At 42.8% G+C, this 25,995-nt stretch overlaps 1 protein-coding gene across 6 annotated transcripts in view; it reads left to right on the plus strand.

The window, feature by feature from the left end:
• ELAPOR1 (endosome-lysosome associated apoptosis and autophagy regulator 1) overlaps nt 1–25,995 on the plus strand; it is a 438,781-nt gene that overhangs the window by 361,006 nt on the left and 51,780 nt on the right. For all 6 annotated transcript variants that reach the window (XM_056557720.1, XM_056557717.1, XM_056557718.1 and 3 more), the window contains 3 exons: nt 5,602–5,776; nt 5,905–6,001; nt 22,691–22,792. In XM_056557720.1, the coding sequence (XP_056413695.1) occupies nt 5,602–5,776; nt 5,905–6,001; nt 22,691–22,792 (374 nt within the window). The remainder of the gene's footprint in view (nt 1–5,601; nt 5,777–5,904; nt 6,002–22,690; nt 22,793–25,995) is intronic.

Here is a 25,995-nt window from a genome sequence, read left to right on the forward strand (position 1 = left end):
CATTTTTTTAATGGTATAAAAAGTGACCAAAATACACTTTTTTGGACTTTGGAATTTTTTTGCGCGTACGCCATTGACCGTGCGGTTTAATTAATGATATATTTTTATAGTTCGGACATTTACGCACGCGGCGATACCACATATGTTTATTTATTTATTTTTTTACACTGTTTTATTTTTTTATGGGAAAAGGGGGGTGATTCAAACTTTTATTAGGGAAGGGGTTAAATGACCTTTATTAACACTTTTTTTTTACATTTTTTTTGCAGTTATAGGTCCCATAGGGACCTATAACACTGCACACACTGATCTCCTATGCTGATCACTGGCGTGTATTAACACGTCTGTGATCAGCATTATCGGCGCCTCACTGCTCCTGCCTGAATCTCAGGCACGGAGCAGTCATTCGCCGATCCGACACCGGGGAGGCAGGTAAGGGCCCTCCCGGTGTCCGATCAGCTGTTCGGGACGCCGCGATTTCACCGCGGCGGTCCCGAACAGCCCGACTGAGCAGCCGGGATACTTTCAGTTTCACTTTAGAAGCGGCGGTCAGCTTTGACCGCCGCTTCTAAAGGGTTAATACCGCACATCGCCGCGATCGGCGATGTGTGGTATTAGCCGCGGGTCCTGGCCGTTGATGAGCGCCGGGACCAAAGCAATATGATGCAGGATCGCGGCGCGATCCCGCTTCATATCGCGGGAGCCGGCGCAGGACGTAAATATACGTCCTGCGTCGTTAAAGGGGTACTCCGGTGAAAACCTTGTTTCTTTTAAATCAACTGGCAGAAAGTTAAACATATTTGTAAATGACTTCTATTAAAAAAATCTTAATCCTTCCTGTACAGAGGAAATTCTTTTCTTTTTGGAATGCTCTCTGATGACATCACGAGCACAGTTCTCTCTCCTGATGTTATTATAATAATAATAATAATGCTTTATTTATTGTTGTCCTTAGTGGGATTTGCAAGGCAGCAGTGCTAACCACTGAGCCACCATGCTGCCCTTAGCATACATCTGCTATGCATGGTTGCTAAAATGGACAGAGATGTCAGCAGAGAGCACTGTGTTCGTGATGTCATCAGTGTTCCAAAAAGAAAGGAATTTCCTCTGTAGCATTAAGCAGCTAATAAGTACTGGAAGGATTAAGATTTTTTTAATAGAAGTAATTTACAAATATGTTTAACTTTCTGCCACCAGTTGATTTAAAAGAAAAAAGGTTTTCACCAGAGTACCCCTTTAAAAAGTTATAACAACGTGCACCAAAATTTGTATATTTAAAATTGTCATCTTCTGACCCCTATAACTTTTTTATATTTCCACATACGGGCCTATATAAGAGTATTTTTTTTACATATAGACCATTGACCATGCGGTTTAATTAATGTTATATTTTTATAGTTCCGACATTTACGTACGTGGCAGTACCACAAATATTTATTTTTGTTTACATTTATTTTTTTTTTATGGGAAAAGGGGGTGTTTTAAACCTTTATTATGGAAGGGGTTAATTCACATTTATTAACTTTTTTTTTTGTTTTTTTTTTAAACTTTTTTTTACACAATTTTTTAGTCCCTATAGGGGACCACTACATGCAATCTTTGGATTGCATACACTGTTCAATGCTATGCCATAGCATAGCATTGATCACTGTTATCTGTGCTCTATTGCTCCAGGCTGCTGAGGCTGCCTGGAGCATCGCTGATGAGATCAGAGGGCAAGGAGGCAGGTAAGGGCCCACCCACCATACTCTCAGGTAATCAGGACACCTCTGTTTTACCCGATCAGCACCACGGTGGTCCCGATTAGCTCCACTGAGCTGCCGAGAATGTTTTTCTATTATTTTAGATGCAGAGATCAACTTTGATTGTGGCGTCTAATGGGTTAATGCCGGGCATCACCGCTATCATTACTGCAAGACAGCGTCATATATATATATATATATATATATATATATATATATATATATATATGGCACTTGTCATTAAGGAGCTAATAAAAAGTTCTATCAAAACAAAAATGGTACCATTTAAAACTACACATCACGGTGCAAAAAATGAGCCTCATACAGCCCTGTTTACGGAAAAATAAGAGTTATGGGGGGTCAGAGAAGTCCCCTGCCACATATGTATTGTATCTTATATAACTTCTGTGATGTCATGCAAATTAGAATTGCCAGTATTTTTATGCAAACAAGGTGGCAACCCCATTAGGGTCTATTCACACGTACAGTATTCTGCGCAGATTTGATGCGCAGGATTTCAAGTGGTGTTCAGTCATTCAGTTTACATTGAAATCTGCAGCAGAAAATTCTGCACATGAAATCTGCGCAGAATACTGTACGTGTGAATAGACCATTAATAAACCTACTCTATTCCAGTATACTGCAAACCCACATGCAAAAGAACACTCCTAAGGAAATCTCACTTTTTTTTTCTCCCAACAGAAACCTTTTGAAGTAGCACACCAGAGACTGCACAGAGCTGGAATATAGCTTGTACATTAGGCCTGACTGGTTTAAGAAATCTGTCACCTAGTTTTAAGACCCTTAACCACAAGCACATCTTTATACAGCTGGGGTTTAGTGTCCCAAAACTACCTGTATCGCACCTGTCCAATCTGGCAATAATATACCATTTCCGATTTTACTTACAGGAAGTGAAGTCCCATCCTAGGCTTCTATTGCAGGCACATTGCTGTAATGGAGGGTAAAGAGAGTACATCTGGCTTTGTTGCGCATGTGAAGTGAAGCAAGGTATACTGTCCTTGGCTTCATCAGCACACTGCCTCTGAGCCAAAAACAGGGATGGGAGTCCAGGACTTTGCTCCTGAAATTGTATATTATTGCTGGACAAAGCAAGAGTGATACAGGTTATTTTGTGACGCTAACCCCAGCTTCATGAAAATGTGCAGATGGTTTAGTGTGTCAAAACTTAGGTGACAGGTTCTTTTTAAGATTGTTTATCATTCTAAGAGCTTGGGCTGCCTTTAAAAAAAAAATATATATATATATTTTTTATATATATATATATATATATATATATATATATATATATATATATATATATATATATATATACCTGTTTAAGGCTGGGTTCACACCACGTTTTGTAACTACGGTTCCTGTATACGGCTGGGAGGAGGGGGGCGGGGCTTAATCGCGGCGCCTACACTCAGCCGTATTCAGGAACCGTATTTAATGCATGTCTATGAGCCGACCGACCGGAGTGAACCGCAGCCTCAGGTCGGCTTCGTTTTCTGCCCCATGCGGTTTCCCGACCGTAGGCAAAAACGCGGTCGACCAGGTTTTTGCCTGCGGTCGGGAAACCGCATATGGCCAAAAACGAAGCCTACCGGAGGCTGCTGTTCACTCCGGTCGGCTCATAGACATGCATTAAATATGGTTCCCGAATACGGCTGAGTGCGGGCGCCGCGATTAAGCCCCGCCCCCCTCCTCCCAGCCGTATACGGGAACCGTAGTTACAAAATGTGGTGTGAACCCAGCCTAATTTTGCTGTGGTTTTGATGGTTCCCTATCCCTGCTGAGCAGCGCTGCCCACTGTGTCTGGCAGGAACTACTGTTTAGTGGCGACTGTTGCACTGTTGCATTGAAGATTGAACAGTTGAGTATTACTTTATTTTTTACTTTTCAACCAGCCAAAGTATAGGGGATAAGATGACTGATCATGGGGGGCCCCAGATCTCCCTACTGCACCCGACTTACATTTCGAGCATCAGGTGCAGCGCATGAGGCAATCACTCCCCCTCCCATAGACTTGCATTGAGGGGGCGTGGCCATGATGTCATGAGGGGCGTGACCGTGATGTCAGGATCCTCCGGCCCCGCATCACCAGTCATCCGGCATGGAGCGAAGTTCGCTCGTGCATCGGATGACTGTGGTGCCACAGCCGGGATCGTGGGGTCCCCAGTTGCGGGACCCCTGTGATCAGAAATCTTATCCCCTATCCTTTGGATAGGGGATAAGATGTTTAGGGGTAGAGTACCCCTTTAACAAAACAAACACATAAACTTTTTTTCAAAGCTAGACAACCCTTGGGTTGTAGGGATATTAGTTTCACAAATCTAAAATCGGTGCAAGATCAATGCTTACCCTTTTGTGTGGTTTAAAGGGTATTCTAGGGTGGACAAACCCCTTATGGGGGACAACCCCTTTGATTAACCCCCTAAGGACCAAGTGTTCTTCTGTTTCTGCACTTTCGTTTTTTCCTCTTTACATTTAAAAAATCATAACCCTTTCAATTTTGCACCTAAAAATCCATATGATGGCTTATTTTTTGCGCCACCAATTCTACTTTGTAACGACATCAGTCATTTTACCCAAACATCTACGACGAAACGGGTAAAAAAAATTGTGTGACAAAATTGAAGAAAAAACACAATTTCTACGCAGTCCATTTTTTGGTAAAAATGACACCTTATCTTTATTCTGTAGGTCCATATGATTAAAATGATACCATACTTATATAGGTTAGATTTTGTTGTAGTTTTGGAAAAAATCATAACTACATGCACGAAAATGAATACATTTAAAATTGTCCTCTTTTGCCCCTATAACTTTTTTTTTATTTTTCTGCGTACGGGGCTATTTGAGGCCTTATACTTTGCGCCATGATCTGAAGTTTTAATCAGTACCATTTTTATTTTGATTGGACTTTTTGATCGCTTTTTATTCATTTTTTTTATAGTATAAAAAAAAACATTTTGGACTTTGGAATTTTTTGCGCATATGCCATTGACCGTGCGGTTTAATTTACTGTATATTTTTATAGTTCGGACATTTACGCACGTGGCGATACCACATAGGTTTATTTTTATTATGTTTTTATATTTTTTAAATGGAATTTGGGAAAAGGGGGGTGTTTTAAACTTTTATTATGGATGGGGTCAATGTGTGTTACTTTTTATTGAACTTTTTTTTAAGACTTTATTAGTCCCCTTAGGGGACTTTTAGGAGGATTCATTAGATCACTCATACAGATCAATATGGTTTTATAGAACCACATTGATCTGTGTGTTCTGCACTCGATTGATAAATCCTGCACAGAAGGAGAGGTAAGCCGGCAATCTAAAGAGATAATAGCTGGCCGCGGCGATCGCGGCCTGTCGGCTATTAACGCCGGCCGGTATGACATGGGCTCGAGTGGGGAGCCCACGTCATACCCGGTTAAGCGCCACTGGACGAGTATACTAGTCCATGGTCGTTAACCAGTTAAACTGTATGAAAATAATTACATTAATTTTTTTTAAATGTAACATGATTTTTTTTCTAACATGTTTTATCCAATTTTGTAATTTATTTAAAGGCTGTGCTTTTGGTACCTGTATTTGTGGCATTGTTCACATTACAAACTGATTGAAAATGAAGAGAAGGTTTTATTCTGGTTTTATCTATATTTTCTTTTACTATTTAGTTCACATTATCTGTACTACAAAAATAAATAAAGAAATGCAACACTGGATTAAAAAAACACAGATTTTTCTGGAAGCAATATTCCTCAAAGAATGCCATTCCCAGAGCATGCTGTCTTTTGCAAAACACTCTATTTTAATCCAGCTTTAACATTATTGTGTCATTTTTACAGGGAAGGAAACTGGCTACATGTACTCAGAATGTTTCAGACCCTAGAGGATTAGAAAATGAACCAAGGCCATCTATAAATTCCTATGTCTGCCAGTCTATTATTATGCCATCAGATGCAGCAGGTCAAAATATTTTTATGTCTTCACAGCCCATAGTGCTTGGTGACCAATTGATAGGTGAGTTTCCAGAAATAAGACATTCTTACTATTAATGTATGGCGACAATATTGTTTTGCTACATGTTTAGTACCCGAGCGACCAGAGAATAAAATATAGCGATTACAATTTTCTTCTATCTGAACTAGGTGTAACAACAGAAACAACGTTGGAAAAAATCACTTCTCCTGTGGATTTGTTTCCAGGAGAACATGCAGACATAAAAGATATTATATTCTATTACAGGTACTACATTTTTATTCTTCTATTAGTTGTATGTATGTTTTATCTATCTATCTATGTTTTTAAAAGTATATACAGGGATAACTACATAAATGTACGTCATGATGCCGTGGTACTTACCGCACCATGACGTACATTTACGCGTCACCATGACTGTGAGCACCGCGAGCTATCAGCAACCAGGGACCCTCCATTAAAGGGTACCTCTCATCAAATAAACTTTTGATATATTTTAGATTAATGAATGTTGAATAACTTTCCAATAGCATATTAATGAAAAATATGCTTCTTTCTATTTTATTTTTCCCGATCAGTCCTGTCAGCAAGCATTTCTGACTCATGCTGGAGTCCTAAACACTCAGAGCTGCCAGCCTGCTTTGTTCACAGCCAAACAGGCTGTGAACAAAGCAGGCTGGCAGCTCTGAGTGTTCTCCTTTGTGAACAATGCAGACTGGCAGCTCGTAGTGTTTAGGACTCCAGCATGAGTCTGAAATGCTTGCTGCCAGGACTGGTAGGGAGACCCCTAGTGGTCATTTCTTCAAAGTGGAAAATTAAATAGAAAGAAGCATATTTTTTAATAACATGCAATTGAAAAGTTATTCTGCATACATTAATCTATAATATATCAAACGTTTTTTTGATGAGAGGTACCCTTTAACCCCTCAGATGCCGTGATCAATACAGAAAACGGCATCTGCGGCAGTGCGGTACTTTGAATGGATGTTTGGATCTCCTGCAGCGCTGCCGTGGGGATCCAATCATCCAGCATGGCTGCCGGAGATCCCCTCACCTGGCTCCGGCTGTCTCCCGGGGTCTTCTGCTCTGGTCTGAGATCGAGCAGACCAGAGCAGAAGATCTATGCTCTACGCATAGCACTGAACAGTATTAGCAATCAAATGATTGCTGTAAATAGTGCCCTATGGGGACTATTAAAGTGTATATAAAAAGTAAAAAAAATGTAAAATAAAAAAGTTAAAAAATTATAAAAATCCCCTCCCAATAAAAAAGTAAAACGTCCGTTTTTCCCATTTTACCCCCCAAAAAGCGTAAAAAAAAACCAAATGAATACACATATTTGGTATTGCCATGTCCGAAAAAGTCTGAACTATTAAAATATATTGTTAACTACCCCGTACAATGAACGGCATAAACGTAAAAAATAAAAAAACAGTCCAAAATTACTGCTTTTTTGTCACATTTTATTCCGCCAAAAAATAATAAAAAATGTATAAAAGTAAAACCTAAGCAAAAGTGGTACTGATAAAAACTACAGATCATGGCGCAAAAAATTTACCCTCATACCGCCCCATATACAGAAAAATGAGAAAGTAATAGGGCATTTTGTTAAAATGGTTTGAGATTTTATTTAAGCGGTACAATTATAGAAAAGAATATAACATGGGTATCATTTTAATTGTATTGATCCACAGAATCAAGAAAACGTCTTTTTACCAGAAAGTGTACAGCGTGAAAACAAAACCTTCCAAAACTTGCTAAATTTAGTTTTTTTTTTTTTCAATTTTCCCACATAAATAATATTTGTTTGGTTGCGCCATACATTTTGTGGTAAAATAAGTGATGTAAATACAAAGTACAATTGGTGACACAAAAAAAAAACCCCTCATATGGGTCTGTGGATGGAAATATAAAAGAGTTATGATTTTTAGAAGGCCCTTAGATGGTCCTTAAGGCCAAAATGGCCTGGTCCTTAGGGGTTAAACAATGTAAATTACTGGTTTGCTCCCTATACGGGAAATTCTTTTAGCGTTGTTACAACATGGAGAAGGGGACATCACGGGCATATAACCATTTAGTTTCTGTTTGAAAATTAGATAATTTCCCATTTCAAAAAGCCTGGGAAAAAGATTTAAGTTGCAGTTTTTCAGAAGAAGAATGGTATTTTGTTTTTAGCTTGCCATCTAGAATCTCTCAATGCTCCAACCATTTTGATATTTCTAGGAAAATAATGTACAGATGGCATTGGGTACCATACCGACTCAACCAAATCTCATCTTGTCGGGCATATACACAAGTAGTATAAATATAAATCAAGATATCATTTTATCTTGCTTATGAAATACCTAGATCATGGCTCTGAAGCCAGAATTTTCATGTTTTCTGCCAGGCCTTGCATAATGCTGACTTCAACTTGTTGCCCTCTGTTTCAAGGTAGACAGATAATAAAAAATTTGTTTTACCAGCAAAGTAAGAACAATGGAAATCCTACTCCAGATGTCTGCAAATCCAATATAAGAGCTTTCAAATAAGCCACTATTGTTTAAAAAGCTCATCTGTTTGTATTTTAACATGTTAGTTCAGTGGTTCTTAACCTTGTTGGAGGTACTGAACCCCACCAAGTTCATATGCACATTCACCGAACCCCTCTTAATTGGAAAAATAAAATATGATTTTTTCAAATTCAAAACATAGTAGGTATATATTTAACCCCTTAATGACCAAGCCCATTTTCACCAGGACCAGGCCAATTTTATTTTAGCGTACGGGATCATTAACATTATATTTTGATAGTTTGGACATTTACGCACGCGGCAATACCAAATATGTTTACCGTATTTATCGGCATATAACACGCACTTTTTAGGCTAAAATTTTTAGCCTAAAGTCTGTGTGCATGTTATACGCCGATACACCCCCAGGAAAGGCAGGGGGAGAGAGGCCGTCGCTGCCCGCTTCTCTCCCCCTGCCTTTCCTGTGGTCTAGAGCGCTGCTGTCGGCCCTTTTCACCCCCTGGTTATCGGCGCCGCTGCCCGTTCTGTCCCCCTGACTATCGGTGCCGGCGCCAATAGCCAGGGAGAGAGAAGCGGTGCCGACAGCCAGGGGGAGAGAAGGGGCAACGGCACCCATTGCCGGCGCCGCTGCCCCGTTGCCTCCCCCCATCCCCGGTGGCATAATTACCTGTGTCGGGTCCGCTCTGCTCCTGGCCTCCATCGTGCGTCCCCGGCGTCGTTGCTATGCGCTGAACGGTGCGGCGCATGACGTCAGAGCGCCACGCCGTGCATAGCAACGACGCTGGGGACGCACGACGGAGGCCTGGAGCAGCGCGGACCCGACTCAGGTAATTATGCCACCGGGGATGGGGGGAGGCAACGGGGCAGCGGCGCCGGCAATGGGTGCCGCTGCCCCTTCTCTCCCCCTGGCTGTAGGCGCCGCTTCTCTCCCCCTGGCTATCGGCGCCGGCACCGATAGTCAGGGGGACAGAACGGGCAGCGGCGCCGATAACCAGGGGGTGAAAAGGGCCGACAGCAGCGCTCTAGACCCCAGGAAAGGCAGGGGGAGAGAAGCGGGCAGCGACGGCCTCTCTCCCCCTGCCTTTCCTGGGGGTATATCGGGGTATACACGCGCACACACGCACCCTCATTTTATCATGGATATTTGGGTAAAAAACTTTTTTTACCCAAATATCCTTGGTAAAATGAGGGTGTGTGTTATAGGCCGGTGCGTGGTATACCCCGATAAATACGGTATTTAAAAAAAAATGTCATGCTTTTTGGGGGTAAAATGGGAAAAACTGACAATTTTCATTTTTATTGGGGGAGGGGATGTTTCACTTTTTTTTACTTTTTTTTTTACATTTTTCAACTTTTTTTTTTTTTACTCTTATGTCCCCATAGGGGACTATCTATAGCAATCGTTTGATTGCTAATACTGTGCAGTGCTATGCATAGGACACAGCACTGCTCAGTATTATCGGTGATCTTCTGCTCTGGTCTGCTCGATCACAGACCAGAGCAGAAGACCCCTGGAGACGGGCGGAGCTAGGTAAGGGGACCTCCGGCTGTCATGCTGGATGATCGGATCCCAGCGCTGCGGGCGATCCGATCATCCAATCAAAGTGCTGCAATTCCGCAGATGCCGTGATCTGTATTGATCACGGCATCTGAGGGATTAATGGCGGACATCCACGCGATCGCGGATGTCGGCCATTACGGGCGGGTCCCCGGCTGCTGCTAGAAGCCGGAACCTGCCGTGTATGACGTGAGCACCCTTCCGATGCTCGCGGTCATACACAGGATGTAAATGTACCAGGACGTACATTTATACATAGGGGCACAAAATGAACAAAACCATTAAGAACAAAACCATGAAAACATGATTTTCACACAAAAAATAAAAACATAATGAATATTTACTGCAAATCAGTGTGACTTCTGCTGTTGGTTTTCAGAGACCAGTTCAGAAAGGCGCAGCTTTACCTTGGCAAGTGCCACTCTCATGTCATTTTCGCAACAATGGCAGTGTTCCCCCCCCCACATTAGGCAGGCAGTGTTTCCCCCACATTAGGCAGGCAGTGTTCCCCCCACATTAGGCAGGCAGTGTTCCCCCCACATTAGGCAGGCAGTGTTCCCCCCACATTAGGTTGGCAGTGTTCCCCCCACATTAGGCAGGCAGTGTTTCCCCCACATTAGGCAGGCAGTGTTCCCCCCACATTAGGCAGGCAGTGTTCCCCCCACATTAGGTTGGCAGTGTTCCCCCCACATTAGGCAGGCAGTGTTCCCCCCACATTAGGCAGGCAGTGTTCCCCCCACATTAGGCAGGTAGAGTTCCCCCACATTATGTAGGCCAGTGGTCTTCAACCTGTGGACCTCCAGATGTTACAAAACTACAACTCCCAGCATGCCCGGACAGCCGCTGGCTGTCCGGGCATGCTGGGAGTTGTAGTTTTGCAACATCTGGAGGTCCACAGGTTGAAGACCACTGATGTAGGCAGTGTTCCCCCACAGACATACAGCCTTCAGCCATATACAGTGTATATGGCTGGAGGCTGTATGCCTGTGTACTGCCCACTTCAGTGCTCCCACCACCGCTCCGGCTATAGCAGTAGGTCTCGGGACCGGTGGTTGGAGCACCGAAGACGACGTGTCGCTGGTCACTTACCAAGCTGGCCAGCGCGTGTCTTCTTCCTTCTCTATCCTCAGGCGCCTTCGTTTCCATGGGCGCACGCACGGGACATCAGTGACGTCCTGGCGGCCCTGCGGTTTTAAACTTAACGCGGGGCCGCAGGGAGTTAATAGTGATGGGGGGATGGGCAAACCCCGGGCCAGCTCGAGGCCTCGTTTGCCTGTCCTGTTGCGACCTCCCCCGCCGAACCCCCGGGACTGACTCGCCGAACCCCTGGGGTTTGATCAAACCCAGGTTAAGAACCACTGTGTTATTTAAAGTGCATGTTTGATCTGAAATAACACTTATCCTATGGTCTCTGAACTTTGGATGGCAAAACAAGTCAGGGAATTTATATAGTGTCTTCCCAAACTAGTAAAATGTATGAATTCAGCAAGACGTTGAATTAAAGGTCTTAGGCTGTAATCAATGTAATATTAATATGATTAGCAGAGTGTTGTCTATATACAACTGATAGATAGTACCATATATTTCATGTAATTTCTTATAATAGCCTCCAATAAGATGTTGTCCATGTGGATTAAACACACGTGGATACAACTTTTATATTTTGATACATAATTTTAGAAAATTTCCAGTCATCTAGTTAAATAGATGACTGGGAAATGAATCTGTGGAAAGGATATAATCTAATTGGACAGTGACATAAACCATTGTATAAATAATATAGTCAGATGATATATATGTCCCAATTATAGTTATTATAGCTAGATGTAGAGTCCATTTCTTATCCCAGACTGCCCTCTGTGGTTAACCTAGGAATAACTAGGCCCCAATCTGCATAGGCACACCCACCGAATGACATCATATTTGTTATGGGTGGATAAGTCAGATAAGGAATACGTTAAAAGGCTGTGTCCAAGTGAAGGGGGGGATCGGTCTCTGAGGGAACCTATCAGAAAACCTCATCACAAGACACAGGGCTCATCATAAAGAAAAACTTGCTAACACCCCTTTACCTTGGAGGCTGAAAACATAGATATCTGGTAATGTATAGATTTCATTATCCGAAATATTAAGATATTAACTGGCTTGAAATTTAGTTGTGCCCTGCTTTATTGCGGAGGTGTACTGTTAGAGTTGCTAAGTCATTGTAGTGCTATTCGGTAAAGATGCATATTGCTGAATATTGTATCTAAATTGACTCAGAGGAAAATCTCTGCCCTATAATCCATATTCTGGGGAGTCAATATCAAGCCAGGTAATTTGGGGATACTATATTACCCGATATCTGAAATTGGTTATAATCTGTGCCGAGCAAATAGTTGTATGCATAAAATTGCTATTGTCTCCTTGGGTGTAATTGATTGAAGTTATGTATATTTCCTGCCGTATTCAGGGTGACTCTGCTGCCCTCTAGTGTTGTCTAGGTGATAAGGTACTTGGTGTTTCGTATAGAGCCATCTTGTGGCCAAATCTGAGTATTGCATACTTTTACATATAATTATATTGTTCTGTGTCGATAATTTCAACTGTTTTTATATTGTGAATATAATAAATCATTTTTATATTGTATCTAACCGTTAATAGTGGGTTTTACTATTGCACAACATAAATTACCTACAAATGTACTCTTTTTGAGGTGTTTTTTTTATGTCCACCTCATAGGATCAACCCTGTTGATATTTTTATTTGATCCTTCTTTTTCCATATAAAGCGCTTTTGCTTTATAGCCTGACAATCTAATTTTCCGGAACTCTGCTGGAGGTGTAAGGTGGAAGTGGGTTCCTTTTTTCATATGTGGTGGGAATGTCGAGAGATTCAAAAATACTGGAAACAGATATTCCTCTTATCTCGTAGTATCTAGGCCGTTCTATAAATGGGATCCCAGAAGTGGCATTATTATCTTTAACAACCAGTACCTTACCCAATTTTGAACTAACAGTAATAACACATATTCTATTTGTGGCTTGTTCCCAGATAGCACAGAAATGGAGAATTGATGCAATACCTACCATTTCCGAATTATTAAACATTGCACATAGGAATTATAAGATGGAAGGTTTAGTGGCACAAAAAATGCTATCCACCACGCTATATGAACAAAGATGGAGATTGTGGAAAGAGATCAGGAGCAATACTCAAATTCTATTTTAGGTAGTTTAGAAAAGGCAGCTACAATGGAGTGGCTAGGAATAGACCAATAATGGAATAACCTCTGGTTTATGCACTACAGGAATAGATTGGTATGAATATTTAGTGTGTTTTTTTTTTTCTTCCTTTTTTTTTTTTTCTCCCCTTTTTTTTCTTCCTTTTTTTTCTTCCTTTTTTTTCTCCCCTTGGTTTCCTGGAGGGATCTTGACCCTTCTTGTATTTGTTGTATGTATATATGTTATGCCTTTAAAAACAATAAAAGAGACTTTGAAAGAAATTAATGACTATTGCATAGCGCAAACGATTTTTGCTGGTACGCAGTGCCCTCCCGTAACAGGACTGGTAAGACAGAGCTTCTTAAAGGACATCTGCAGCATTATACAACTTATCCCCTATCCACATGATAGGGGATAAGTGTTTGACCGCTGTGACCCCCACGATCTCCTGAACGGGGTCCCCGCATTAGAGAGGTCGACGGTTACTCCCTCTCCCCACCCTTCCCCATACAGTTCTATGGGAGAGGCGGGGAGTCACAAACGCTGCCTTCCCGCCTCTCCCATAGAACTACATGGAGGAGGCGTGTCAACGCAACGTCATGCTACGGCCATTGCGGGAGAGCCGCGGCAGAGCCGTGGCTCTGTGCAGGAGATCGCTTGAGTCCCAGCGTTCGGACCCCCGCGATCAAACACTGATCCCTTATCCTGCGGATAGAGGATAAGTTGTTTTCGGACGCAGATGGCCTTTAACCCTCTAGGGATCCTTTGCACTTTTATATACTCGGTAAGTGTAGAGGCATGAAGTATCAAACTAGCCTCTCTTTTCATCAGTTTGTTCAGCTTCCTGGTATAATTTATTTTTACATTAGATTTCACATTTTCAAGATTTAGTCCTGCAGTCTGTGCGGCCTTTAAGGTACTCTCTCGTTCACCGTCGGAAAACACAAAATTCTCTATCTTGTCTGTACTTTTAGAAATGGCTTCAAATGACATTTTATCGCAATTCCAATGTATTACACAGTATTCCACCAGTGAATCTTAGGAGCAGTCAACATTTTACTATCCAACAAGCTTTCAGATCACTGGAAAGTAAACAAGCTGGGTGGCTCCCGTGTGTTCAATTCACTTTAAATGTTCGGCATTTGCTAATAATCTCCTCTTGTATGTTTCTTCCCCGGAAACTTTCCTTCCAGCTCTGCTGTCTGGGATTGAAACCTTCAGTGCCAGATCAATTACCATAAAATTGTGACCAAAAATGTCTCTCTTGATTCCCTTTTGGTTCAGAAACTGAGTAGTATGTTCCCGTTCACCTGGCACCCTTCCTCCTTTAGGTATCTGGGGGTCCTTATACCTAGGGACCTCTCCCGTATAGTCAACTTGAACTTTACCCCCCTGATTGCCCATTTTAAGAAAGATCTGCTGAAATGGGACCGCAGGCATTTTTCCTGGATAGGGACGGGTGAATATCCTGAAGATGAATCTGCTTCCCCATCTGCTATACCTCTTTCAGACGCTGCCGGTTGTCCTCCCGTAGGCCTTTTTTTGCCGTCTAATGCTCGCCATAGATTGGCTAAAGCTTGATGGTGGTCTAGCCCTCCCCGATCCCTATGCTTATACCAAGCAGCCCCTGCCGCACGGATACTAGACTTGTTTTACTTCGCCCATGCTAAACTGTGGGTCTCCCCGTTTCCGCTCACGTCCCTTCTGTAGACCCCGACCTCTCACTGGACCCTGTCCACCATGGACTCTCTCCCTTTATTGTTACTTGTGTGGTACTTCAGTTATGCCTTCAACACTTTAGGAAAACGTGCCTCTTTAACCCCTTAACAACGCAGGACGTATATTTACGTCCTGCGCCGGCTCCCGCGATATGAAGCGGGATCGCGCCGCGATCCCGCATCATATCGCATCGGTCCCGGCGCTAATCAACGGCCGGGACCCGCGGTTAATACCACACATCGCCGATCACGGCGATGTGCGGTATTAACCCTTTAGAAGCGGCGGTCAAAGCTGGCCGCCGCTTCTAAAGTGAAACTGAAAGTGACCCTGCTGCTCAGTCGGGCTGTTCGGGACCGCCGCGGTGAAATCGCGGCGTCCCGAACAGCTGACCGGACACCGGGAGGGCCCTTACCTGCCTCCCCGGTGTCCGATCGGCGAATGACTGCTCCGCGCCTGAGATCCAGGCAGGAGCAGTCAAGCGCCGATAATGCTGATCACAGGTGTGATAATACACGCCAGTGATCAGCATAGGAGATCAGTGTGTGCAGTGTTATAGGTCCCTATGGGACCTATAACACTGCAAAAAAAATGTTAAAAAAAAAAGTGTTAATAAAGGTCATTTAACCCCTTCCCTAATAAAAGTTTGAATCACCCCCCTTTTCCCATAAAAAAAATAAGTGTAAAAAAAGTAAAAAATAAACATATGTGGTATCGTCGCGTGCGTAAATGTCCGAACTATAAAAATATATAATTAATTAAGCCATACGGTCAATGGCCAAAAGTCCAAAAAAGCGTATTTTGGTCACTTTTTATACCATTAAAAAATGAATAAAAAGTGATCAAAAAGTCCGATCAAAACAAAAATCATACCGATAAAAACTTCAGATCACGGCGCAAAAAAATAGTCCTCATACCGCCCCGTACGTGGAAAAATAAAAAAGTTATAGGGGTCAGAAGATGACATTTTTAAACGTATAAATTTTCCTGCATGTAGTTATGAATTTTTCCAGAAGTGCGACAAAATCAAACCTATATAAGTAGGGTATCATTTTAACCGTATGGACCTACAGAATAATAAGGTGTAATTTTTACCGAAATATGCACTGCGTAGAAACGGAAGCCTCAAAAATTTACAAAATGGCGTTTTTTTTTTCGATTTTGTAGCACAATGATTTTTTTTTTCCGTTTCGCCGTGTATTTTTGGGTAAAATGACTGTCACTGCAAAGTAGAATTGGCGGCGCAAAAAATAAGCCATAATATGGATTTTTAGGTGGAAAATTGAAAGGGTTATGATTTTTAAAAGGTAAGGAGGAAAAAACGAAAGTGCAAAAACGGAAAAACCCTGAGTCCTTAAGGGGTTAAACCCCTAAGCCCTTTGACTCCCCTGGTCGGCAACCCGGACTTTGGGCTGGGCGCATCCCCCGGAGGCTTCCTGACCGCCTCGTCAGGTGCTACTTTTACGATTGTTCAAGTCCTCCAGTCAGCTTCATTGAAATCCTTACAGGATATCCTTGGTGAGACTCCATCCTCTCCCATGCTCACCTTCCAATATGTGCAGCTGCGTCACTTTTATGATACCTGAAGGGTCTCAGGAGACCTTCACAGGGATTAGACATCATTTGAAGTTCTGTGCCTGGACAGGGATAGACCGGGGCACGTAGTGTCTCTATATATTTGATGCTCGGGCAGCAGAGATGCTAGAAATCTGCTTCCCTCTCAGAGGGGATGGATGACGGAACTTTGCTACACCCCCAGCACAGCTGATTGAGAAACTTCTTTTATGCTTTGCCATAAATCCTCTCAGGCCGTGGCTTTGCAAAAAAACAATTACAAGTTATTATTTCATTGGTATAGGCTGCCAACATAGTAACATAGGGGGAGATTTATCAAAACCTGTCCAGAGAAAAACATGCCGAGTTGCCCATAGCAACCAATCAGATCACTTCTTTCATTTTGCAGAGGACTTGTTAAAAAGGAAAGAAGTGATCTGATTAGTTGGCAGCAACTTTTCCTCTAGACAGGTTTTGATAAATCTCCCCTATAGTTCATAAGGTTGAAAAAAGACCAGAGTACATCAAGTTCAACCTATACCCCTAATAAGTCCCTACGGAGTTGTGTTGATCCAGAGGAAGGCAAAAAAAAAAACCTCACACTAGAGGTAAAAATTGCTTCCTGCTTCCAACCCTGCTCCACAAGTTCTCTTCATCTGTCCTGGACATGTGCTGGAGGTGTGGTCAACTGGCTCCGAGAGGTGCTTTACATTCTGAGCCTGGAGGAATGTTTGGGCCACTTCGGAACAGTATTTGAAGCACTGGCGCCCATGGCTTGCGTTTTTCTCCCAACAGTTTTTGGGGTACGGCCTCTCTTCTCCATCGGCTGATTCCTAGGGATTTGTCATACTTCTTTTTGGGGTATTTTCCCATGTGGCGCCCTTTCTTTCATCTTCTTCTCAATTTCCCCACTTTTTGCTTTCTGTTTCTCCTTTCTGCCTCTTCATCCTAATGTTGTTTTTTTTACCTCTCTGCTCGCTGCATCTTTGTGATGCGACTGATGTCTTCCATTTTTTCTTTTTATCTTGTCTTTACTTGTTTAGTAGTTTGAGTAGGTTATGTTTGCTTCCTGAGACTTAGTGGACTGCCCACTCCTGTAGTCTGCTGAGCTCCTGTAGCTGGCTTCCGTGTTTTGTCTTCTGTAGTCTTATACTTCCCTGATTACCTGCATTCCCCTCCTTGTGAGCGGGTATCCTTTTGTTCCATTTTATATACACATGCTTGTTGTACCCCTTCCCCTGTTTTTGCCTTTTGTATCCCTGGCTCTATTTTGTCTTCAATAAAAGCGTTGAATTTGAAAAAATAAAATAAAATCCTCATAAACATCCCCACAATCAAAACAAACCACAGAATAAACATAGCACATCATTCATACTGCACTCTGTAGGCCACGAATAATATAATAAATATAATATAATGACAACAATTATGACTTTTTCTCATGTTGCATAAAAAATTGTTTTTTAATGAAAACTGATCATAAAGTACCCCATATACCTATGTAAATGTTCTCACTGGAACTGTGCTATCCAATTAAGCACTTATTTCACACAGAATTTGCTGCTGAAAAAAAGCTCTGAAATCAAAAGCCCCAATGATTATTATTTTTTTTAGAAAATATACACAAATTTTTGTCTGGAGCTGTGGTTATAAATCACGTTTTTGCAGTTTCATTTACAAATCAAGTTTTCTCATTTCTAAGTGTTCATGCCGCTGTACAGAACACTGGTGAGACCTCACTTGGAGTATTGTGCACAGTTCTGGAGACCGTATCTCCAAAAGGATATAGAGAGAGCTCAGAGAAGAGCTACTAAACAAGCAGTGCTGTGGAGTTGGAGTCGAGGAGTCTGAGTCGGACGAAATTTTGGGTACCTGGAGTCGGAGTCGTCAAACAATGCACCGACTCTGACTCCTACTAGATGTAGATTGGAATAAAAAAAAGCAAGTTTAAATGTCCCAATTCACAAAAAGTTATAAATGACTTATCTACTGTAGAATAAAGACCAATGCATGCAGTGCCTCATGTAACTGCAAAACGAACACGTTAAGTGGCAGTGAAGAAGCATGCTCTTCATGTGCTTCACTATATGGCACGCAACGCACAATTAGGAGTGGCAATACTTATACTTTCCATAGTGTTGTGTTCTCCTGGGTAACCTAGCCTCTCATTGATAATGGATTAAGTAAATATGTTTTCTGCAGTACTAGAGACACTTGTATAAGTGAAGGGAATGGAGGGTCAATAGTTCAAGACTGAAGCTGTAAACCATTGAAAAAACTGCTGCCATTCAGCTAAGGCTGTAAAAACTTGTAAACCCCGATTGTTAGCTTAAACTTTAAACATGACTATGGGATTCTACAAGGGAAATCATGTTTTAGAATAAATGCCCCTTCCTGGATCCTCCCACTGCCCTATCTTCAGCAGAAGATCAGCACACAAACTATCTCTCTCTGCTAGAAGAGCTTAGAAGAACTTGGTGGAACAGCTTCTTGGATTCAACTGTAAGTGTTTATAAATACATTCGCATATTAATACAGAGGAGTCGAGGAGTCGGAAGTACAAAAAAAAACTGCGGAGTCGGAACATTTATCTACCGACTGCACAGCCCCGTAAAGAAGTACATGAATTGCAGTATAAAACTTACCAGGAAAGGTTAAATGACCTTAACATGTATAGTTTGGAAGAAAGAAGAGACAGAGGGGATATGATAGAGAAGACTTTTAACCTCTTAAGGACGCAGGGCGTACCTGTACGCCCTTCGCCCGGTCCCGGTATTGAAAACGGGGTCACGCCGTGACCCCGCATCATACCGGGTCGGTCCCAGCAGCTTATGATAGCCAGGACCGTTCGTTGTGCCGCCCTCTATTAGCCCTTTAGATGCGGCGATCAAAGTTGATCACCGCGTTTAAAATGAAAGTAAAAGCTTCCCGGCAGCTCAGTCAGGCTGATCGGGACTATCGCGATAAAATTGCGATTTCCTGATCAGCTAGGACGCGAGCGGAGGTCCCCTTACCTTGCTCCGTCGCGTCCGATTGGCGTTTGATTGCTCCAAGCCTGAGCTACAGGCTTAAGCAATCAACTCCCTATAAAGCTGATCCATGCAAAACTATGGCTTTGCAGGGATCAGTGTAAAAGATCAGTGTGTGTAGTGTTATAGTCCCCTATGGGAGCTATAACACTGCAAAAATAAAGTGAAAAAAAATAGTTAATAATAAAAGTTTGAATCACCCCCCTTTTCCCATAAAAAAAACTGTGTAAATAAAAATAAATTATAGATGGTATCACCGCCTGTGTAAATGTCCGAACTATAAAAAAAATATTGTTAATTAAACCGCAAAATCAATGGCGTACGCGCAAAAAAATTAATTCCAAAATAGCGTATCAAAAAGCGATCAAAAAGTCCGATCAATACAAAAATGGTACCGATAAAAACTTCAGAACACGATCCCTCATACCGGCCCATACGCGGAAAAATAAAAAAGTTATAGAGGTCAGAAGATGAGAATTTTTAACGTATACATTTTCCTGCATGTAGTTATGATTTTTTTCAGAAGTACGACAAAATCAAACCTATATAAGTAGGGAATCATTTTAACCGTATGGACCTACAGAATAAAGATAAGGTATCATTTTTATCGAAAAATGCACTGCGTAGAAACGGAAGCCCTCAAAATTACAAAATTACATTTTTTCTTCAATTTTGTCGCACAATGAATTTTTTTTCCATTTTGCCGTGGATTTTTGGGGAAAAATGACTGTCACTGCAAAGTAGAATTGGTGGCGCAAAAAATAAGCCATCATATGGAATTTTATGTGCAAAATTTAAAGCGTTATGATTTTTAGAAGGTGATGAGGAAAAAATGAAAATGGAAAAACGGAAGTCCTTAAGGGGTTAAATACATAAAGGAAATCAACACAGTAAAGGATGAGGGCATATTTAAAAGAAGAAAAACTACAAGAGGACATAGTTTTAAATTAGAGCGGCAAAGGTTTAAGAGTAATATCAGGAAGTTGCACTTTACTGAGAGAGTAGTGGATGCATGGAACAGCCTTCCTGCAGAAGTGGTCCATGCAAATACAGTGAAGGAGTTTAAGCATGCATGGGATAGGTATAAGGCTATCCTTCATATAAGATAGGGCCAGGGACTATTGATAGGATTCTGATTATTTGGCAGACTAGATGGGCCAAATGGTTCTTATCTGCTGACATATTCTATGTTTCTGTTATAGGTGTACTTCTGTTAATCAGCCTGCTGGTCATATACTTGTGTGCTTGGTATGACACATAAGATAATATCAATAAAAAAATCCCTTTGTACTTTTATTTTCATAGGATAAGGTCATGTCAGTTGACATATGTACTAGCATCAAGATATGACAAGGGAAGGGGCAGTTTATGAACCACCGTGTTTCCCCGAAAATATACCCTACCCCGAAAGTAAGCCCTAGCAGGATTATGGGTTATGCCCTACCCCTAAAATAATACCTAGTCCAGGGGTAATCTGCTGGCAGACCGTGGTCCATATCCGGACCGCGGCCGCCAGTAATGCCTGCAGACCCCACATGGCTACCACAGTAATGCCCGCAGACTCCAAACACCTCCCCCCCCTGGCCGCCACAGTAATGCCCGCAGATCCGACACCGCGCCCGGCCACCACAGTGCGGTAATGCCCGCCTCCTTTGGCTGGTCCCGCGGCAAGTTAGCTTACCGTAATTCTAAAACGTCAGCGCGTATGCGCGGTTGACGTCACGGACGTGTCCCTGCCCCCAGCTGCTAAGCAACAGGAGAAGATCTCGCCGCAGGGTACCGTACGGTAAGAAAGTCAAATGAGTACCGGTACCCAAGTTTACTATGGCAGAGGGGTGGGGGGCACTGTATGGCTGTGTTTCCCAACCAGTGTGCCTCCAGCTGTTGCAAAACTACAACTCCCAGCATGCCCGGACAGCCTTTGGCTGTCCGGGCATGCTGGGAGTTGTAGTTTTGCAACAGCTGGAGGACATTGGTTGGGAAACACTGCTGTAGGGTACGGTAGGAGTGTGGAGGACGACAGGGGAAGGGGAGGATGGGGGGCTGAAGGAGTATGGGGGGCTGCAGGAGTGTGGAGAATGCCCCCTATCCTCCACACTCCTGAAGCCCCCCATCCTTCACACTCCTGCAGCCCCCCATTCTTCACACTCCTGCAGCCCCCCATCCTTCACACTCCTGCAGCCCCCCATCCTTCACACTCCCCCATCCTTCACACTCCTGCAGCCCCCCATCCTCCACACTACTGCAGCCTCCCATCCTTCGCACTTCTGCAGCCCCCATCCTCCACACTCCTGCAGCCCCCCATACCGTAAATAAATAAGCCCTACCCTGAAAATAAGCCCTAGTGTGTTTTTTGTGACTAAAATTAATATAAGACCCGGTCTTATTTTCGGAGAAAAACGGTATGTTAGCTCTTTGGGGATGGGCTTTTTTGAAGCTTGAGAAGGGGGCATGACTCTTAAAAGATTGCACTCTATTCTTTTAAATAAGTTTGTTTGTACATATGACAGTGTTTTACATTATACTATAAAAATGAATTTTAAAAAGATTTCCAAATGAGACAATCCTCTTCTCTTATGTCATGCTGTAGACCGTGCTCATATTATCTGACCTGGCAGCAGTAATCCCATTCAGGTGTCACATTTTATGACCTATTCCTAGACTTATTAGACAGTTAGGCTGGGTTCAAACTACAGAATTCCAAGGGTGGCCTGCGCCAACTGAATCAACCTGCGCGAAGACTGTGCGTCCATTGCTGGTCACTATAGACTGCACTGTATTCCACGTGATACTCCACTGAGTTCATTCTTTTGACAGATGAATTTCAGTGCTGAAAACTCCACTGCAGAAATTCTGTGGGGCACACTGTGCAACATAATCCGATTGACAGCAATGGGACTCTGCTGCACTGGAATTCCACTCTGAAATTCTGTAGTGTGAGCCAGACCTTAAGCTGGTTTCAGTGTTAAACCATGTCAAGCAGGCTTTATTTAACATAAGATGCATTAAACTAAACCACAGACCCACTTTTACCTGATGAAGGCCAAAAGTGTGTAATTTTGACCTTCATCTGGGACTTCAACACATTAGGGTTTGCTAAGTGGGATAGCGCAGAGGTCTGCTGGATTACACATAACTATAGGTTAGAAGTATATTTGTGGACTCCCCCTGATTTATATGTCAGACAGACACTGTTGACACAGTGTGAATACAGTCATATCATTCATGTTCCTCTTACACACCCTCATTGTGAGATTGATTCATTTTTTTTCCTGCTTACCCCCAGTAGTCAGTATTAACAAATTTCATGCTCTTCTGTTTTTAGTGTTGCTGCTCGATACCAGGTCATCAAGGCTTATGTACAGATCTTCTTTGTCTTACAGGTCCAAAGAAGTAACTCAGTCTTGTGTTTTTGGTCGTGCTACTACTATCCGCCTGCGCTGTAATCCACTGAAAACTGGTATTGGCACTGTGTCTGTACCAAGGTAAGACATGCTCTACCGATAAATTTAAGTGTTTTGGAACTATAGAATAAAGTGAAACCTCTTTGAGGCAAAACCAAACAAACTGCAATGAAAACGCTCTTCTATAGTGGTGAACTTTTACAGAAATTCTGCCTATACACTTGGCATATGAGGAAATTGAACATTTGTAACAGAAAAATCTGATATAGTGATGGAGCAGGGCTTATTTTTTAAAGGGACCTGGCAGCATGAAACAGATACAGACAGCGGGATTTACTCTGAAACACTCGGGCATTTCAGATAAATCATACTACAAAAATAATTGTGTACTCTTGTGCCTGTTATGTTAATTTAAAAACTGGATTCATGTCCCTGCTTTGAATTGGATCCCACACCCATTCCTTATCTACCAATATAGATATACTCTATACTAGAGATGAGCGAATCGAAGCTGACAAACCCGAATTTGTTACGAAATTGATGAGAAATTAGATTCGCAATGAATGCGAATATCGCCATGATTCTATCGTGCGAATCACTTCATTAAACTCCATTTACTGCGGTCCAGGCTCCAGGGCATCTAAAATGGCGGATCCACATGTCAGTACATGGGGCAAGGAAGGCGGGAAGGGAAGTAGGTGGGATGGCCCTGAATCACATGCAGGATGCAGCATATCAGCAGACAGTCCCCCCTGTGATGTCACAGCCCTATATATTCGACAGCCATTTTGCGGCTTGTCATATCATTCATTACACTGCAGACAGATAGAACGGACATCGCTGTGTGTGTGTTACACAGAAAAGCTCATTCCAGCAGCATTTCACATCCTAGTCACATCAGCGTTCTGGTGGACAGAGAGCAGTATTTTTTTCAGTGAAAAGGATTTTTACTGCAGCCATTAACCTCCCAGTGACTTTCTTCAGCATTTTATTACAGAGAGGGGCAGATATCTGTGTGTTTCAACAAGCTGCATCAACTTCAAAAACCTTAGCCAAGGAGGTAGGAAAACATTTTCAGCGCAATTCTGTGTCTTTTTTCCACAACAAATCATCTGCTGGTTATATTAGTCTGTAGACTGTATTATACTCAGCAGTCCATTCCTAATAGTCTTTGACAGAGGGAAATTCAGTGTTTAGTACACAGCTTTTTTGTGCTGCAGCACTGTTGTGTTCTGCTGGTGTTGTGCAAAGAAAATTTTTTTTTAAGCGTACTGTACCGCATTTTTCTGCCCTCATAAGTGCATACCACATACGTACATCTAAGTAGTGTACTATTTTGTACCTGTTAATCTGTCAAGGGCCTACATACTGTGAAAGTCCAGGCAAAATTAATAACCAGCTGGTGTTTGACTAAAATAAATTTTTTAAGTGTACTGTACCGCATTTTTCTGCCCTCATAAGTACATAACTGCATACCTACATCTAAATTGTGTACTGTTTTGAGCCTGTTAATCTGTCAAGGGCCTACATACTGTGAAAGGACAGCCAAAAGTAATCACCAGCTGGTGTTTTACTCAAATAATTTTTGAAGCCTACAGTAGTGCATTTTTCTGCCCTCATCAGTGTATATCACATACCTACATCTAAGTAGTGTACTATTTTGTACTGTTAATCTGTCAAGGGCCTACATACTGTGATCGGACAGCAAAGACTACTCACCGGCTTGTGTTTGTTACTCAGATACTTTTTAAAGTGTACTGTACCGCATTTTTCTGCCCTCATAAGTGCATACCACATACCTACATCTAAGTAGTGTACTATTTTGTACCTGTTAATCTGTCAAGGGCCTAGATACTGTGAAAGTCCAGGCAAAAGTACACACCTGCTGCTGTTCTAGACAAATACTGTTTTAAACCTAGTGAAGTGTATTTTACTCCCCTCATTTACACAATAAGTATGTCAGGTAGAGAAGTGCCAGGACGTGCACAGAGGAGTGGCAGAGGCCTAAATTCATCAGGCAGATGTCGCAGTGGCAGCCGGAGTCACAGCGAGAGGCCTGAGCTCCCAGTATAAGCTAGCGGTCACGTCTCGACCAGCCATTCCGCCAACAATCCATCGGCGAAGCCATGTCCAAAAGACCCCAGTATGCACCCACTCATCCAATGGCACAGAAGCTGAATGTGCTCCTGTCCAAGTTGCTGGTGCTGCAGCCCCTCCTTTTTTCAAGTGGTGAACTCTGCACCTTTCCGAGAACTGATGGCTTGTGCGGAGCCGAGGTGGAGAGTGCCAAGCTGTCATTTCTTTGTGAAGAAGGCAGTACCAGCCCTGCACAATTTGGTGAAAGAGAAGGTAGTCCAGTCCTTGAGCCTGTCGGTGTGTACCAAAGTGAACGGCAGTTCCAATGTCTGGAGCTGTAACTATGGTCAGGGACAATACATATTCTCTATGGCTCACTGGGTGAATGTGGTTCCTGCACAGCGCCACATCACCAACTTGGACAGGTCACGCCGCTCACGCCGCTTCCTCCTCCACGCTCTCAGGCAGTTGGTCCTGTGACAGTGTGCGACTCTGCCTCCTCATCCTCCACCGTGTCTTCAGCCTCCACTGCCAAGACAAGTCCAGTGGCCCTTCAGCATACCATGTGTGCAAGGAATGGCGGTGTCACGCTGTTCTTCACATTGTTTGCCTTTGCGAACGGAGTGACACAGGGGAGGAACTGCTAAAAGTAATTTGTAAAGAAATCGGAACACTGCTTACTCCATGAAAACTGGAAATAGGAACCATGGTGACTGACAACGGGAAGAACATCTTGCATGCGCTGCGACTGGGAAGGCTAAGCCATGCGCCTTGCATGGCAAACGTGTTCAATCTGGTTGAGAAGCAGTTCCTGAAGTGTCCCCCCCCCCCCCCCCATTTGCAAGACATCCTAACAATGGGAAGGAAACTTTGCATTTACTTCAGCCACTCGTACCCTGCAAAGCACACCCTCCTTGAGCTGCAGCATCAGAACGGTATCCCCCAACATAGTTTGATTTGTGAAGTTGCCACACGTTGGAATTCCACCCTCCATATGTTGGACCGACTGTACAAACAGAGAAAAGCCATCACCGATTTCTTGATGATCCAAGCGGATAGGGGTACTCCCCTGTGTAACTTCAATGGGAACCAGTGGCAGCTCATACGTGACACCTGCCATTTGCTCAGGACCTTTTGAGGAAGCTACATTATTAGTAAGTCGCCAGGATTACGGGATGAACGAAGTCATTCCACTGCTTCATTTCTTA

This window comes from Hyla sarda, chromosome 2 (genome assembly GCF_029499605.1).
Source record: "Hyla sarda isolate aHylSar1 chromosome 2, aHylSar1.hap1, whole genome shotgun sequence".
In the NCBI taxonomy this organism is placed as follows: Eukaryota; Metazoa; Chordata; class Amphibia; order Anura; family Hylidae; genus Hyla; species Hyla sarda.